Source organism: Crocodylus porosus, unplaced genomic scaffold (assembly GCF_001723895.1).
Source record: "Crocodylus porosus isolate Cpor-Errol unplaced genomic scaffold, CroPor_comp1, whole genome shotgun sequence".
NCBI classification, from domain to species: domain Eukaryota; kingdom Metazoa; phylum Chordata; order Crocodylia; family Crocodylidae; genus Crocodylus; species Crocodylus porosus.
The window spans coordinates 66,824,558-66,839,694 of NW_017728943.1; the positions used below are offsets into that span (position 1 = coordinate 66,824,558).

Sequence of the window (15,137 nt, forward strand, 5' to 3'; positions counted from 1 at the left end):
TGCAAATGTTATTTATTTTTTTATTTTTTTTAAAGACTGTCTTCCCTTCTTAGGGGCATATCATGACAAAAATAATCCATAGTGTATTTTCCTTGTCTTGAATGTTTAGATTGCAATCAAATGTTTCACGAACATAAATATATATTGAACACTTTCTCTGCTGAAGGAATTTGCTTTTTCTGGAGTTAAAAAAAAACATAAAATATTTACATTAGGATACTACATATTTTGTTCTAATAACTGTTTGTTTCCTTTAGCTTACTGTACGCAAACTGAGCTTTGTATCAATTAGCTTAGTATATGCTACATTTTTCAATGTTTCAAAGGTTTTGTAAGTTGATCTTGTCAAATAATCACAAAATTATACTGGATGTGAATGAGATATTCAGTTTCCCAAATGAAATACTATAAATTTAGACAAGTATAAACCTGTCAGAATTATGCTTCTATAAGTTTCACACCAGGGTGTGGTGCTACACAGCTGGGGAGCTGAGCTAATAAGTGTTGAAAACTGAAAAATGCTGCTTTATGGCATCACAAAAATTGGCAAAAAATACTTATACCTACGCCTCACTTTTGACAAATAAATGCCAAAATGTGGAAGCCTTAAGAATGAAGTCCCAGTAGTATAAAAGTGGGAGGCAGGACAATAAGAAGGTTCTTTCAAGGAGTCATTTATTTTACATATGTTCCCTAAGCTAATAGAAATTTGCAGAGCAATTTATTTGTTGGGTTCCCAGTTTGGCAAATTAAACAGAATACTGTTCAAAATTATGCTAAATCTGGATATTACTTGGGAAGTTTCAGCCTAATTTCTATAATTTTTTAACTACAGTGTCATTATGTAGGCCCCCAAAACACAGAAGCTAGATCAACGATGTTGCTTTTTTTTCTTTTTTAAGCTATAAGTGGTATCTACACTCGGTTTTGTCAATATTGTTACGTCAGTCAGAGAGGTAAAAAATATCAACACCACCAAAAGTCTGTAGTGTAAACCCAGCTACATAACTTAAGAACTTCTGAGTATCACATAGTACTATGTTCTTACTGAATTAGCGCAGTCAGCCAAAATCACTCAAAAATCATGAATCAGGCCTCAATAAATCCTGAGATCAGCCAAAAAATACCCACGAGACTTGAAAGTAATAAACTGTAGATTATTTTACTTGCTCCTGGTTTGAAGTCATTAGAGGTCACATTTTCAAACTTTTCTCCATAATGGGCATGTCTACACAAGATGCTGTGTCGCCGTAACAATGCACTATGGCGACGTAGCATTGGTGGGCAAAAACTCTGACGCCACAGCTATGTCACTCTAGCAACATGCTTCCTCAGTATAGTGTGCAGCTAAAAATAATCATGTACTGCATGGTTACAACCAAAAGGAAGCACTAAACGACAGTGCAGTAACAACGGCACCATAGGGGCACATGTAGACATGCCCAGCCAAGAGTGTAGACACTTACTTTGTCTAAGTAGAACTGAGTTTCTCATCTAATAATAAAATTCCAGGTCTTGGATCTTTAGGAAAAATGCCAAACATGACAAGGCACAAAATAAAGTCAAAGAGTTGTGATAAAAACTTAGTGGGACCAGGTTCAAGGATCCTTGGAATCAAATGTATGACTTTTAACTAAATGGAAATATTTAAATGATATTTTATTTCCAGTGGTGAAATCCTCATATACAGTCAAAACTCTCATGAACTAAAAGTTGCAGTGAGAAATTTACCAAAGGATTTTAAATCAGGCCCCATAGACCATAGTTTGGCACCTGCCAAGTCTGCTTTCTTAAAGCCTGCCATATAGGCTTTCCTGGTACTGCACCTTTTTCCTCCCGGTTGCTGGCATATGGCACATGTCAAGGGGAAGTGGGTACAACCAGCATGCTGCAACATTCCAGTGATCCCAGGCACTACAGGGCTGTCTTTTCCATAGGTGCAGCCACTATATGTCAATGTGTCTAGTCAGTGTGAAACTTTTGCTTTGAACTAGAGCAGCACGTGTACATGAGTGTGACTACATTGATCTAGTAAAGATGATATATGGAATGAGGGTGACAGTAGTTAATTTCTCTGATTAATGCATGTGGGAAAGAGAGGAGGGAGGAGGGCAGAGACAGAGAGAACCTTAGAACTTTTCTGCACTCAATAACGCTAACATTATTTAACATTTAGGGTTTGATATTCACATCTCTTTAAGGGAAACAAGGAAAGAAAAGGTAAGTTCCTTCTTTGCTGCTGTATTGTTTTAGAGAGATTTACTTTTTCTGGCTGAACTAACAAGGAAGAGCATGTTGTTTTACACTGTGATGGATTTTCATTTTAATTATTTTTTTAAAGAAAGATTAGAACTTGCAGAATATTTCAGAGTGCAGCCAAAATGAGGACACTAAAAATCATGAATACTGGATGTTTTGTGTCAATGATTTTCTCTGGTCCCCTGGCATTGAAGCAGTTTCTTTACAGATTCTGCTGTGTATGATAAATTGGAAAAGCGGTCTGAAATAAATTGGATAAAATTCAATAAGGGCAAATGTAAAGAACTGGACTTATGAAGGAACAATAGTATATCTTTCATTAATTTATTGCCATTAGTGTTTTTTTCTCCTAAAAGAACTAACTTATAAACTTATAAGGCTTCAAATATGAACTTAGGTCAAAGGAGTCATTGTTTGTAGGTTTATTTATAGTAATATACCTCAGAGCCCCTATTCTGAGCCAGAAGCACATTATGATACACATGCATGAACACAGAATGTTCACTGCATGAACACAGAATACACTTTCATTTTGTTATGTCTATGGGCTGGGATTTCCAACTGGACTTCCCTGGAAGGAAAACCTGCCAATACATCTCCATCAACACTATAATCAACACCCCCCCACCCCCCGCACAACAACATCACCAGAATCCATGGATCTTACACCGAGCCATCATAAAATATGATCTACCTTATCCAATCCACCAAATGCCCTAATGGATACTATGTAGATGAAACTAAGCAACCATTATGCTCCAGAAGGAACTCTCACAGAAAAATGATGAAGCCCAATAGAATACTTTTCAAAGAACAACCACTCCATCCCTGACTTCACAGCCCTTGTCCTCAAAAAAATAATTACAGCTTGTACTCCAAAATGTGTTTTTGTTTTGTTATATTGTTATTTTTATACATTCTCTCTCTCTCTCTCTCTATATATATATATATAAGCACATTATCTCTCCACATTATGATATCAAACACACACGGATATACCATCTCTCTCTCTCTCTTGCTCTCCCTCTATCCATGTGTGTTTTGGTTGCTCCCCCAAGCAATGGAACGCCCCCATTGGCAAAGAATGTGTGTATCCACAGTTAGGCTCCTCAATCACCTGAGGACCCATCAAGCCTGATGGATGTCATCCTCAACTCTGAGGAACTGCCGACAAGGACGATGTGTTTTGGTATCATTATGTGGTTGTACTCATAAACAAATCTTCAGAAAAAAATGTATTTAGAATTAGAATTCTTTGAAATTACCACAACACTAAATAACAGCAGGGAGTGGCAAGCATACACATATAGAATCTGTATTATGGTGTATTATCATGAAAGCACAGAAAACTTTGTCTAAGGTCAGGCAACACTTTGCTCAGGATAACCCACTTCTATAAACACCAGAATTTATCCATAAATGGAATTACAAAATAGCCATTATTGGGAAGCATAGCTAATAATAAGCATAATTTAAAAGTAAAAGGTTGTTTGGTTATAGACTCATAGATTGTAAGGCCAGAAGGGACCTCAGAAGATCATCAGGTCCAGCCCTATGCACCAAGCAGGAAAGATAACTGGGATGCAGGTGACCCCAGCAAGATGACTGTCTAGTCTCCTCTTGAAGAATTCCAGGGTAGGCGACTCTACCACTTCTGGAAGGAGCTTATTCCACAGTCTGGACACCCTGACTGTGAAGAAGTTTTTCTTAATGTTGAGCCTGAATTGATCTTCCAGGAGTTTGTGGCCATTACTCCTGGTTTTTCCTTCGAGTGGCCTGGTGAACAGTTGCTTGCCAAGCCCTTGGTGTACTCCCCTAGTGTAGCAGTTACCTGCTACCAGGTCCCCTCTCAGCCTTCTGTTCCTCAAGCTGAAGAGTCCCAGATCCCTCAGCCTTTCCTTGTATGGCTTGCCTTTTAAGACTCTGATTATATGGGTGGCTCTTCTTTGGATTCTTTCAAGCTTGTCCACATCCTTGTTAAAGTGTGGTGCCCAGCCCTGGATGCAGTACTCCAGCTGTGGTCTCACCAGTGCTGAGTAGAGCAGAAGAATCACCTCCTTGGCTTTGCTGGAGATGCATCGATTGATGTATGCTACAGTATTATTTGCCGTACTGGCTACAACATTGCACTGCCAACTCATATTCATAATGTGGTCTAGTCTTACCCCGAGTCCCTTTCATTTGTGGTGTTAGTCAGTTTAGTGCCACCAAGCCTGTAGGGATGTTGAGGGTTGCTCATCCCAAGGTGGAACACTTTACATTTCTCAACGTTGAGCTTCATCAGGTTCCGATCCATCTAACTTACTAGCCTGTCTAGGTCTGCCTGTAACCGTAGCCTATCTTCAAGCATGACCACACTTCCCCATAACTTGGTGTCGTCCGCGAACTTGGCCAGTGAACTCTTCACCCCTACATCCAAATCATTAATAAAGATGTTGAAAAGTACTGGACCAAGCAGTGACCCTGTGGGACACTGCTGCCCACTTCTCGCCAGGATGACACAGATCTGTTCACTACAACTTTCTGGGTCCTATCCTGCACCCAGTTTCTCACACACCTGACTGTCTTGGAGTTAAACTCCAATCTTCCAAGCTTCTCATGAGGACATTGTGAGATACTAGATCAAAGCCCTTTTGGAAGTCTAGGTATACAACGTCAACCTGCTTTCATGTGTCCAGGTGGCAAGTTACCTGGTCATAGAAGGAGATGAGGTCGGTAAGGCAAGAGCTGCCCACCACAAAGCCATGCTGGCCGTCATTCAGAATAGATTCCTTGATGAACTTTTCTAAGATTTTCCCTAGGATGGAAGTTAGGCTGACTGGCCTATAGTTAACTGGGTCCTCCCTCCTGGCCTTCTTGTGGATAGGTACAACATTGGCCCTCTTTCAGTCCTCAGGGACTTCTCCAGAGTGCCACGAGTTGTGGAAGAGTTCTGTCAGGGGTTCTGCAATTACTTTGGCCAGCTCCTTCAGCACTCTCAGATGAAGGTCATCTGGTCCTGCTGACTTGTATATGTCTAATTTTATTAACTGGTCATGCACCAATTCTATGGCAATAGTAGGATGGTGATTATTGCTCACCCTGTACTCTACCTGGCGTGGTTTTCCCCTTGGTCTGGTGAAAGACCGAGGCAAAGTAGTCATTCAGGAGTTCAGCTTTCTCCTGGGTGCCAGTAACTAGCTCTCCTGAGTTGTTGAGCAATGGCCCCACATTCCCATTTGTTTTCCTCCTATTCCCTATGTACCTAAAGAAGGACTTTTTGTTGTCCTTGATTCCTGTTATTAATCTAAGTTCGGTTGCTACTTTAGCCTATCTTATCTCTTATCTGTTCCCTGCAAATGCGGGCCGTTGTGGAATAATCCTCCTTGGGTCCACCCTGAGCTTTCATTGTTTATAAGCCTCTTTCTTCTTTCTTAAGAATCTTTCATGATTTCCCTGTTTAGCCAAGAGGGTTTCCCAGCCCTTCTGTTACCTTTTCTCTGCATGGGAATGAACTTTCTTTGTGCTTCAAGGATCGTGTCCTTAAGGAACAACCACTCTTCATACACACCCTTCACCTCCAGTCCCTGGTCCCACAGAACTTCCCCTACTAGGGACCTAAGCTTGTTTAGATTTGCATTTTTGAAGTGCAAGACTTCAGTCCTGCTATCCAATTTGTCTGCCTTACATTGGACAGTGAATATGACGGCTTCATGATTGCTGTCACGCAGACTTCCCTCTATATTTAAGTCAGTCACCAGGTCATCTCCTTTTGCCAGGACCAAGTCTAGCAGAGCGTCACCTCTGGTTCGCCCACGCACCTCCTGAGTCAGGAAGAGCTCCTCAACACAGGTCAGGAAGTATCACAACCGTTCCAACTTGGCTGAGTTTTCCTCCCAGGAGATGTCTGGATAATTACAGTTGCCCATGACAATCATGTCACATGCACATGCAGCCTCAGTCAATTCTCAGGTGAACTCCAGATTTAGTTCCTCCCCCTGGTTTGGTAGTCTGTTGTATATACCTACAGTTAGGTCTCTCTCACCGTGCCCTTCCCTCCAACCCCCACGCCTGCAACTTGACCCATAGGGTTTCAAGCTGTCTATTTTTTGAGCTGATGTTGGCCTCCAAGGAGGTGTACTGCTCTTTCACATAAAGAGCAACACCTCCACCTTTTTTTCCCACCTGGTCCCTTCTAGGCAGGGTGTAGTTCTCTATAGCTATACTCCAGTCATGTGAGGAGCCCACCAGGTCTCTACTAGATCATAATGCATGCTGTAGAGTTCCCCATGCTCCTGGTGTTAGTATATAGGCACCTGAGTCCTCCTACTGAGACCATCTTCCTGTCCTGCTGATGAGAACTATTCCCTCAGCTCCCACAAGAGTGACTCTCTCAGTGTCCTTACCTACTGGGCTTAGATGTATGTTGGTCCCTGGACATTTTGGAATTTGTGTATCCCCATCCCCCAGCAATCTTAGTTTAAAGCCCTGTCCAAAAGATCAGCCATCCTGGCCGCAAACAGGGACTAACCTTTCCTCGTGAGGTGAATGCTGTCCCTTCCCAGGAGTCATGAAGTGCACACCATGGTCAAGAAATCTGAAGCCTTCTTGATGGCACAGCGTTGGAGTTGCCAGTTCACTTTCTCGATGCATCCTTCCCTTCTGGGACCATGGCCTGCAGCAGGGAGCACAGAAGAAAAGACTACCTGGGCTCCCAATCCCTTGAGCCCATTCCCCAGAGCCCTGAAATGGCTCATAATGTGGTCTGGCCATGTCATTCATCCCCACATGGATGAGGAGCATGGGGTAGTAGTCAGAGGGCCAGACAAACCTGGGGATCCTCTCTGCTACATCTCGGATGCAGGCCCATGGGAGGCAGCCGACCTAATAGAGCCATTTAAAAGTCACCATTTGGCAATGATATTAAGTTGTTAGTTATTTCTCTATATTTAAAATAGAAAAAAACTTGTATCCCAGATAACTGTTGGCAAAAAATGACTGTTGGCAATAAGTGTTTATCTCTTCTTCATAGGGGAAACTATTTTACCAGTGTTCTGTATTTTTGCACTGGAAATTGTAATCTTATAAAGTTGGAAAATGGCTGAACTGTTCTATCTCTCAGTAAAGTACAATTCACTAGATTTTCATTAAATTCAGATTTTTTTAATCTTCTTTATGTGGTAGTTGGAACATATTGTCAAAAATAATTCTGAATTTCGTGAAGTATAACATTGAGAGAAATCCTTGGTTAGGTATCATACCATATTTGTGCATCACTGTAAGTTACACTTGATGCCCTAAGATTTGAATTCAAGCTGAAATACAAGCCTAACATGCTCTTCATGTTTCAGCTACCTAACCCAGGGCTATTCTTAAGGTAATAACAAGCTACCTCAAGAAGCTAATGTTTCATTGCATATCTAAAGACTAACAGGTGTGCCCCTATAGCTTGCCAAACAGTTTAAGTTGAATTGCAAAACTAATCCATAAACTGGCTATTCACTCCCTGGATCACATTTAAATGGTAGCGATGGGGTTTACATTTGGTCCTCCTTATTCAAATTCTGTGGACTTCAAGCTGCCATGGCAGGTAGTTAATCTATGTATCAACAATAGTCTTACAGCTTTTATGAAAGCATATATGCATGAGAAACCTTGTGCTTTTTCTCCTTAGGTTCCAGGAACTGCAAAATGGTAGGAGCCACCAAAACATCAAAAAACCAATTACACTGAGAATAGTCAGAGGTGGGCAAGCTTGTCAAGTGTGTACTGGAGTTTCAATATCTTTCACCCATCTGGTTCCCTCATTTTGTGTGATGCCGTGAAGGACTCCTCATCAAAGTCTCTACCATTTACTCCCCTCAGTTCTATTGCCAACTGGGCCTTTATCCTTAAAAAAAAAGCCGCACCTGGTCACACTGAAACCTAACTACATTTCCAAATGTGTATGGGACAATTCTCCTTTATTACGTGCTCCATAGTTTCCCTACCATATGGTGTTTCTAAATATAGGAACTACAGACCTACAGATTATTCTATAAATAGATTACAATGCCAGAGTAATGGAAACAGCAGTGAGACTGTTTCAGCCCATCACAAACAGCAAAAGTACTAAGCCTCTGGTTTGTTCTGGTAACAAATACAAGATTATTTATAAACTAAATTCTGACCTTAACACACAAGGAAGTTAGATGGGATAACAACCAGTAATAAAAGCAACAATAATAATTTGCATTTAATACATAGGGAGGTTTATGCCTCCAAGGCTGACAACATGACATAGCTGAGTCCCCAACCTGGTAAAAGTGAACAAGGAGATATTACAGAAAGGAATAAAGGGGATGCATGGATATGTTGCTCTGAGTATTTCATCCTGGAAGGGCTTCCTATGCCATGTAAACGTGCCAGATCATCATGAGGTGACTGTGGAAACATGAAGAGGAGCCTTTTGATATGCCATTCTGTGACATGGGTGAAAGCCCACCAAGTAGAGTTAAGCTGGCAATGAGGGGGATATCATGGATTGCTTGGGGCAACAAGAAAATAAAACAGTGATGGGATTGAAGGTCACAGGTTCAAAATGAGCATGCCAGGGGGGACACCAAATACAGCACATAGGAAAACACGACGAGAAGATTCAAAGGGACTGAAGGAAACAGATGGAGCCACGATGCTCTGTCACTTGAAGCTACACAGAGGCCTTCCTTTCCTCTCTCCTCCCTGACCTAAATTGGGAGCTTTTATTGGTTTCCATGGCCTAGTACAGCACTTCCCAAACTTTTCCTCAGCCTGACCCCATTTATGGCCCCATCTCCTCAGCATGACCCTTCCTTCCCAACCCACAGCCCCCTACCCACTGATGTTGCGACCCTATTTCATGCTGCAACCCAGAGTTTGGAAAACTGCTGGCGTTTTATGATTTATTTCACTCTTTATTTATTCTATTGTGTGCTCTTACTATTGATTTATTACATATTATTATTTATTATCTATTTTGTAATTATTTAGATATTATTGATTACAATTTATTTATTTACTATGGGCGGAGGCTGGGGTGGGGAAGAAAACACCCCAATTATTTACTATTCAGCTCAAGGACTCAAGCTAGCCCAAAAAAATGCAAGCTAACAAGTGCGGGGTACACAAGCTCTTGGCTGTTACGACTTGCGTTCCCAAAGGAAACCCGGGACCAGAATTTCCCAAATGCAATGCAATGCAGCTTACAAAACCCACGTGCCTTGTCCTGCCTGAAGTTCTGCATTGTTTTGTGGAGAGAGAAAACGATGCTGAGGGACAACTTGGAGGGGGCGGGGGTCAGGCGCTCGTTAAGCAGAGAGGAGAAGTCAAGAGTTTCGGGGGGATAACCCCGCTGCCTGACAAGACCGGCTCAGCATCGGGCAGAGGCTGCGGAAACACGTGGCTGCAGCGGTGCGGGACGTGGAAAAGGAAGAGGAAGAGGAAGGGGGTGGCTCCTTGCGGCTCCGGCGCATGCGCCGCAGGGCCGAGCGCAGGCTCGGCCGCCTCCAGCCCCTCGGCGCGCTCAGGGGCACGCGGGGCAGGGCAGCAGAGGAGAGGAGAGGAGGCGGGCGCGGGGTGGGCATGGCGGCGTGCGGCTCGCTGCGGCGGAGTGTGGCGTCCCCCGCGGGCCGGCACACGGCCTCCGTGATCTTTCTGCACGGCTCAGGTGCATGCTCCCCCCGGGCGTGCTGCGAGGGCGGGGGACTGCACTGCATTGCAGGGGTGGGGCGCTGTGGCTTGGGGGAAAGGCACGTGCTGCAGCGCTGTGGGGCAGCCAGGTGCCCTCCCCCCTTCCCTCGGGTGCATCTGGAGCAGCGCCCCTGATGCCAGCTTTGTGCCCCCTGCCCAGTTGCCCTCTGTGAGTCCTAGCCCAGGCTAGTCAGAGGTGTGGCTGGGACTTGTGACCAGGCCCTGGGGTGCCCCGAGCTCCTTTTCAGGGTGTGGTACTGTATTAGCCCTGCCAGGGGCATGAAGACAAGCGGCAAGGTAAACTCTGGGGTTTCAAATAGGAAGCTGTAGCTCTGAAGGCCTTGAGCCCTGTTGCAGTCCTGCTGGGTTTCCCTGCAGTGGAAATGGGGCTGGGTTATTTTTCTGCACTCAAAAAATCAAAAGCTAAGAGCAGGAGTTTTTGAAGGGCTGTCTTAAGGCAAACCAGGGGTCCTTGAGTCTAAGTTTGAGGACCGCTGAGTTAAAATTGAGGCTCCTCCTCAGCTTTTCTCTGCCCAGTTTGTGGCAGCAGCTGATCATCCTGGATCACGGCATATGCATGGGGGTCACTCAGCCCTTTGATGCATGTGCCTGGGTACGAATTTTTGGAGGAGTGGAGGCTCTGCCCAGTTCAGCGTCTGTTTAAAGCAATGTTCTTTGTCCATGCTGGGCCTTCAAAGATGTTAGCACCTGAAAACTATTGTATGCTAAGGTTGCTACTTTTATTGTAGCCTAGACCAGGTCCTGGGCACAAGGACAACTGTAGTCACGCAGGGACTGCTTTCATGAGTGCCTTGTGTGGACCACAGCTTGAAGGATCTTAGCTTTATTGGAAGTGCCAAAGTCAATAGGACTTGTGCTGCTGTATCACTTGAGTGCCTTTAAAAATCCCACCTCCATGTCCTCACTGGTTATGTAAGTAAAACTGAAATTGGCCGTACCTAAATTGCAGGTAATTATTTTCACCAGGTGATCAAATTGAGAAACACTTTTTTTTCTCCTTTAAAGATATTAATCTTTATGTTACTTGTAACAATGATGGGTTAAAAAAATAACCCTTCTGATGTTATCTTTCACTTGACTCCTCTTTTAATTTTAGCTGAGGGTGTCCACAGGTGTTTTCTGGAACAAACCAGTAGGCATCCATTTTGTTCTGCCCACAAGTACATATCAGCATTCAACTTAGACCCTTTCAATATTGATATTATTCTTGCTGTATATATTTTCAATCCTGACTTTTATGTTTGAGTTGACAAAAAACATTAAGAGGTTTCCTATTAATTTCATTGCATTTTTATTTTTGCAATGCCATTTACATTTGTTTTTCTTAAACCAGGATCATCAAGATTGTTTTGAGTTCAAAAGATTAAAATAAAAGCAGAGTTGAAGAGGTGTCTTCAGCATCTGTTGTTAACACTAATACTTTAATACTTGAGGAAATAACTGTGATTTTGTAGGAGTTAGATCATGGTCAGAGGTTGAGTCTACAGGTATACACTACAATTTTCCACAAGTACTCTACAATTTTTCATTTTTAATGTAACTTCGTGACATTTGCAATACAGCTGTAAGAGAAAGTCGGAGCACTCTTTTTATCTGCTTTTGTTTTAACAAGTCTGTAGTAGGCTAGGTTCTTATGTAGGGGTAGCTACAGGTCTCTTAATGTGGGCTGACACCATAGGCTGCATTGCTGCCCTCTGTTCAGCAGTTAGAATGTAGAGCAGCAGCAAAGTGGCAGTTCTGTGAATTGATTTTCCTCTTAAATTTGGAGGTATGTTAATGTAATTAAAAAGGGAGATAATAGAACAAGGAGCAATGGTCTCAAGTTCCAGCAAGGGAAGTTTAGGTTATGTATTTGAAAAAACCTTCTCACTACAAGGGTAGTAAAACGCTGGAATAGATTACCCAGACAGGTTGGAGAATCTGCATCCTTGGAGGTTTTTAAGATCCGGCTAGACAAAGTCTTGGCTAGGATGATCTAGTTGGGGATGGTCAGGCTTTGAACAAGGGGGTTAGACTAGATGACCTCCTGAGGTCCCTTCCAACCTTATGAAACATGGATAGTTCAGTCTTGTTTATGAATTTTAATGATTCTGTGAAAAAAATCCAATTTTCAAAGACAATGCGAGATTTTAGTTTGTTTCGGGTTTTTTCCACTGTGGGGGAAAAAACACATTTACAGTAGGTGTTCGTTCCGTCATGCTATTATCAATGGCTGATGATCTGTTTTATAATTGGTGCAAGGTTTTGGGGTCCATGTGAGAAGTCGGTGGCAGTTGAAAGTGTTATTAGATAGCCCCTTTAAGAATACGATCCTGGAGGGTATTGAGTATCTCCTTATGTAAAAGGGGAAGTGAAGGTGCTGAGTATTTCCAGAAGTTGATCACTAACTGGCAGGATTGATTCTGTGGTTTGTGATTGTTGTGAATTTCTAGCATCGGTATTTTTTTACATTGTGTGGCACCCTATATAAATACATATAATATCACTTATTTTATGTTTATATCTTGCACAGGTGATACTGGCCAAGGAGTAAGAGCATGGATAAAGCAAGTTTTGAGTCAGGATCTGGCTTTCCAACATATAAAAGTAATTTATCCCACAGCTCCTGCCAGGTATTGTTCTACTTATTTTAATACTAGGACTGTTCCTTTATTCCTTTGACAGAATCATTGTTCTGAAAATGCAGTCATGTCTCTGAGTACAGATAATGCAGAGTCTTTCCTTCTGTTTTCCTGACACTGTTCTTTTTGTTTATTTTTCTTGTAAGAATTGGAGCTCAACTATGCTCAGTGCCAGAACCTTACCTTGTAATTAAATGCATGAGTTTTTATGTAAACTGCTCTCCTCCAATTTGTATTTAAATCATTTTGCATCTATTTTTCTTTACTTAATTACTGTAGATAGAAAAAAATATCTTCTGGGGTATGCTTTTTAACAGTGGTATAAATTCATACAGCAGGTCACCTCTGTACCTACAGTGGTTTCATAAATCTGTTATCATAGTTTATCAAATATTTTGTTTTCCATACCATCAGAATTTGGTTTCTAACACTTCTGGTAGGAGTGTTATTTATAAAGTAAACATGTAATTAGAAACAAATTTAAGATGATCTTCTACTATTAGAAACAGACCTAGAAATTGAAAATATCAATCACAAGTTTGCTTTTGTTTTAAAGTTTAGAATAGTTGGACCAGAATCAAAAAATGGAGCCCAGCTTCATTCTCATAGAAGTCTTCTGGGGCATGTCCCGTTATTGATTTAGTAAGGTGCCACAGTGTGCTTTGTGCTATACACAAAATAGTGGGCCCAGGCTATTTACAAGCTAGGTCTAATGTTTTCAGACATGATTATTTAAAACAGTGATTCTCAAGCTTTTTAGACTTGAGGCACCTTTTGGAAAATGCCAGCTCCTAGCTTTCACTCACTTTTTGACCAGAGAAAAATAATGGAGGAATTCTTCACTTTAAACAACTCGTGAAGACTACAACAGGTCAGAAATCTTTTTGGCACTGATTCCTATTTGATATCTCTGGGTTGACATACCAATTTAAGTGTTCAGGTTTATGATTGGGGGTTGCTTGCAATATCTTATGTAGACTTTCAAAATGTATGTTTGAGGCATTTTTTGCTGATTCAGAAGTTTCTAGAAGGCATAAGTAACAAGCAGTAGGCATTGTGGGGCACTTCCCATGTTTAAGGAAATAGCCCCAGGCTCCTGGAGTTTGCATGCTCATTCACATGCAAGCAAAATAATTAATGCACACTTTGTGGATGAAGGAACAAGCTTAAAGTCATGAAGGAGAAAACTTGTCCAAGGCATTGGTGAAAACCTTTGGGAAGAAATGTGTGTTTTGTGAAGGAATTTAAGGAGATGGTTTTGTAGTTCTGCTGTGTTTGGGGGCTGATTTTTATTTTATTCAAATAATAAACCTACTGTTCCATTGACCACAGCTATGGATTAGCTAGGATTACCAGTAAGTCTTCATGGTCCCTACAGGACTCCATGTCCTATCTCTTAGCAGTAGTCTGTTGACTACCAGTATTAGATGTTGGAGGTGTGAAGTAAAGGTCATTAATAATTTTCCCCATGCTTTTCCCATACAGCCGTTCTTCCTGCCTATATTCTAGCCACCAAAATGTCTCCAGCCACATCTGCTTGCCCGCTGGAGTTTCACGTTTCACTTCAAGTGTCCAAGTCACAATCTCACGTAATTAACTTAACGTTTGCATGCAATGTACAGTGATTAAATTATGAAGGCTAGGGACAGATTTTCAAAAAGCCTGAGACTGCCTAGGCTGACTTGGCTAGGCTGGATCACTTTGTAACTGTGAGACATCCCAGAAATGCCAGGACATGCCTGCAGTGGCTTAGGCTATAAACCGGGAGGTGCTAGAGCATCCCTTCCTTCCCTTGCACAGTACTGAGCTGAGGGAGTATGGCCAGGCCTGGGCAGGATGCTATGATTAGCCCAGCAGGGAATTGATAAGTGTTTATCACCCTCTTAACATGGTGTTTATTACCCCATTAAGAAAACAACAGAGGGACATTACCAGTTACCAGTTGATTCAGCAGGGACTGTAGCCAGCATGTGGTCTGCTAGCTAATATACAGACACCTTTCCACAAGGCAGAGGGGAGGGGGGAATTCCTGCTTAGCAGGGAGTGGTGATGAAGAGAGGAGGGGGAAACCTGCAGTCTTGCCAGAGCTGCAGCCAGGGAGCAGTGGGGGAGGGGCCAGCCTTGCTGTGGAGTAGAGAGCCCTGTCCAGCCCAGAGAGCATGCCAGGATGCTGGGGGAGTCTGATTTAGCTTAAACCACCAAGGGGTCTGGGACAGACATTGCATAAACCAGTTTAACCCAGATCAGTTAAATAGTTTCATAGTTACTAGGGTTGGAAGGGACCTGAGTAGATCATCTAGTCTGACCCCCTGCCATGGCAGGAAAGAGTACTGGGGTCAAACGACCCAGCAAGGTGTTCATCTAACCTCTTAAAAACCCCCAGGGTAGGAGCCTGCACCACTTCTCTTGGGAGTTTGTTCCAGATTCTAGCCACCCTGACCGTGAAGTAGCGCCTCTTGATATCTAGCCTAAATCTACCCTCTGCCAGCTTGTGACCGTTATTCCTGGTCACTTCTGGCAGTGCTCGGGGGAACAGGGACTCCCCCAATG

At 42.6% G+C, this 15,137-nt stretch overlaps 1 protein-coding gene across 1 annotated transcript in view; it reads left to right on the forward strand.

Moving 5' to 3' along the window:
• Positions 1-9,814: 9,814 nt before the first annotated feature.
• LYPLAL1 (lysophospholipase like 1) overlaps positions 9,815-15,137 on the forward strand; it is a 44,212-nt gene continuing 38,889 nt past the window's right edge. Inside the window, exons 1-2 of the mRNA XM_019549487.1 lie at positions 9,815-9,922; positions 12,479-12,578. Coding sequence (XP_019405032.1) covers positions 9,838-9,922; positions 12,479-12,578 — 185 coding nt within the window. The 5' untranslated portion in view covers positions 9,815-9,837. The remainder of the gene's footprint in view (positions 9,923-12,478; positions 12,579-15,137) is intronic.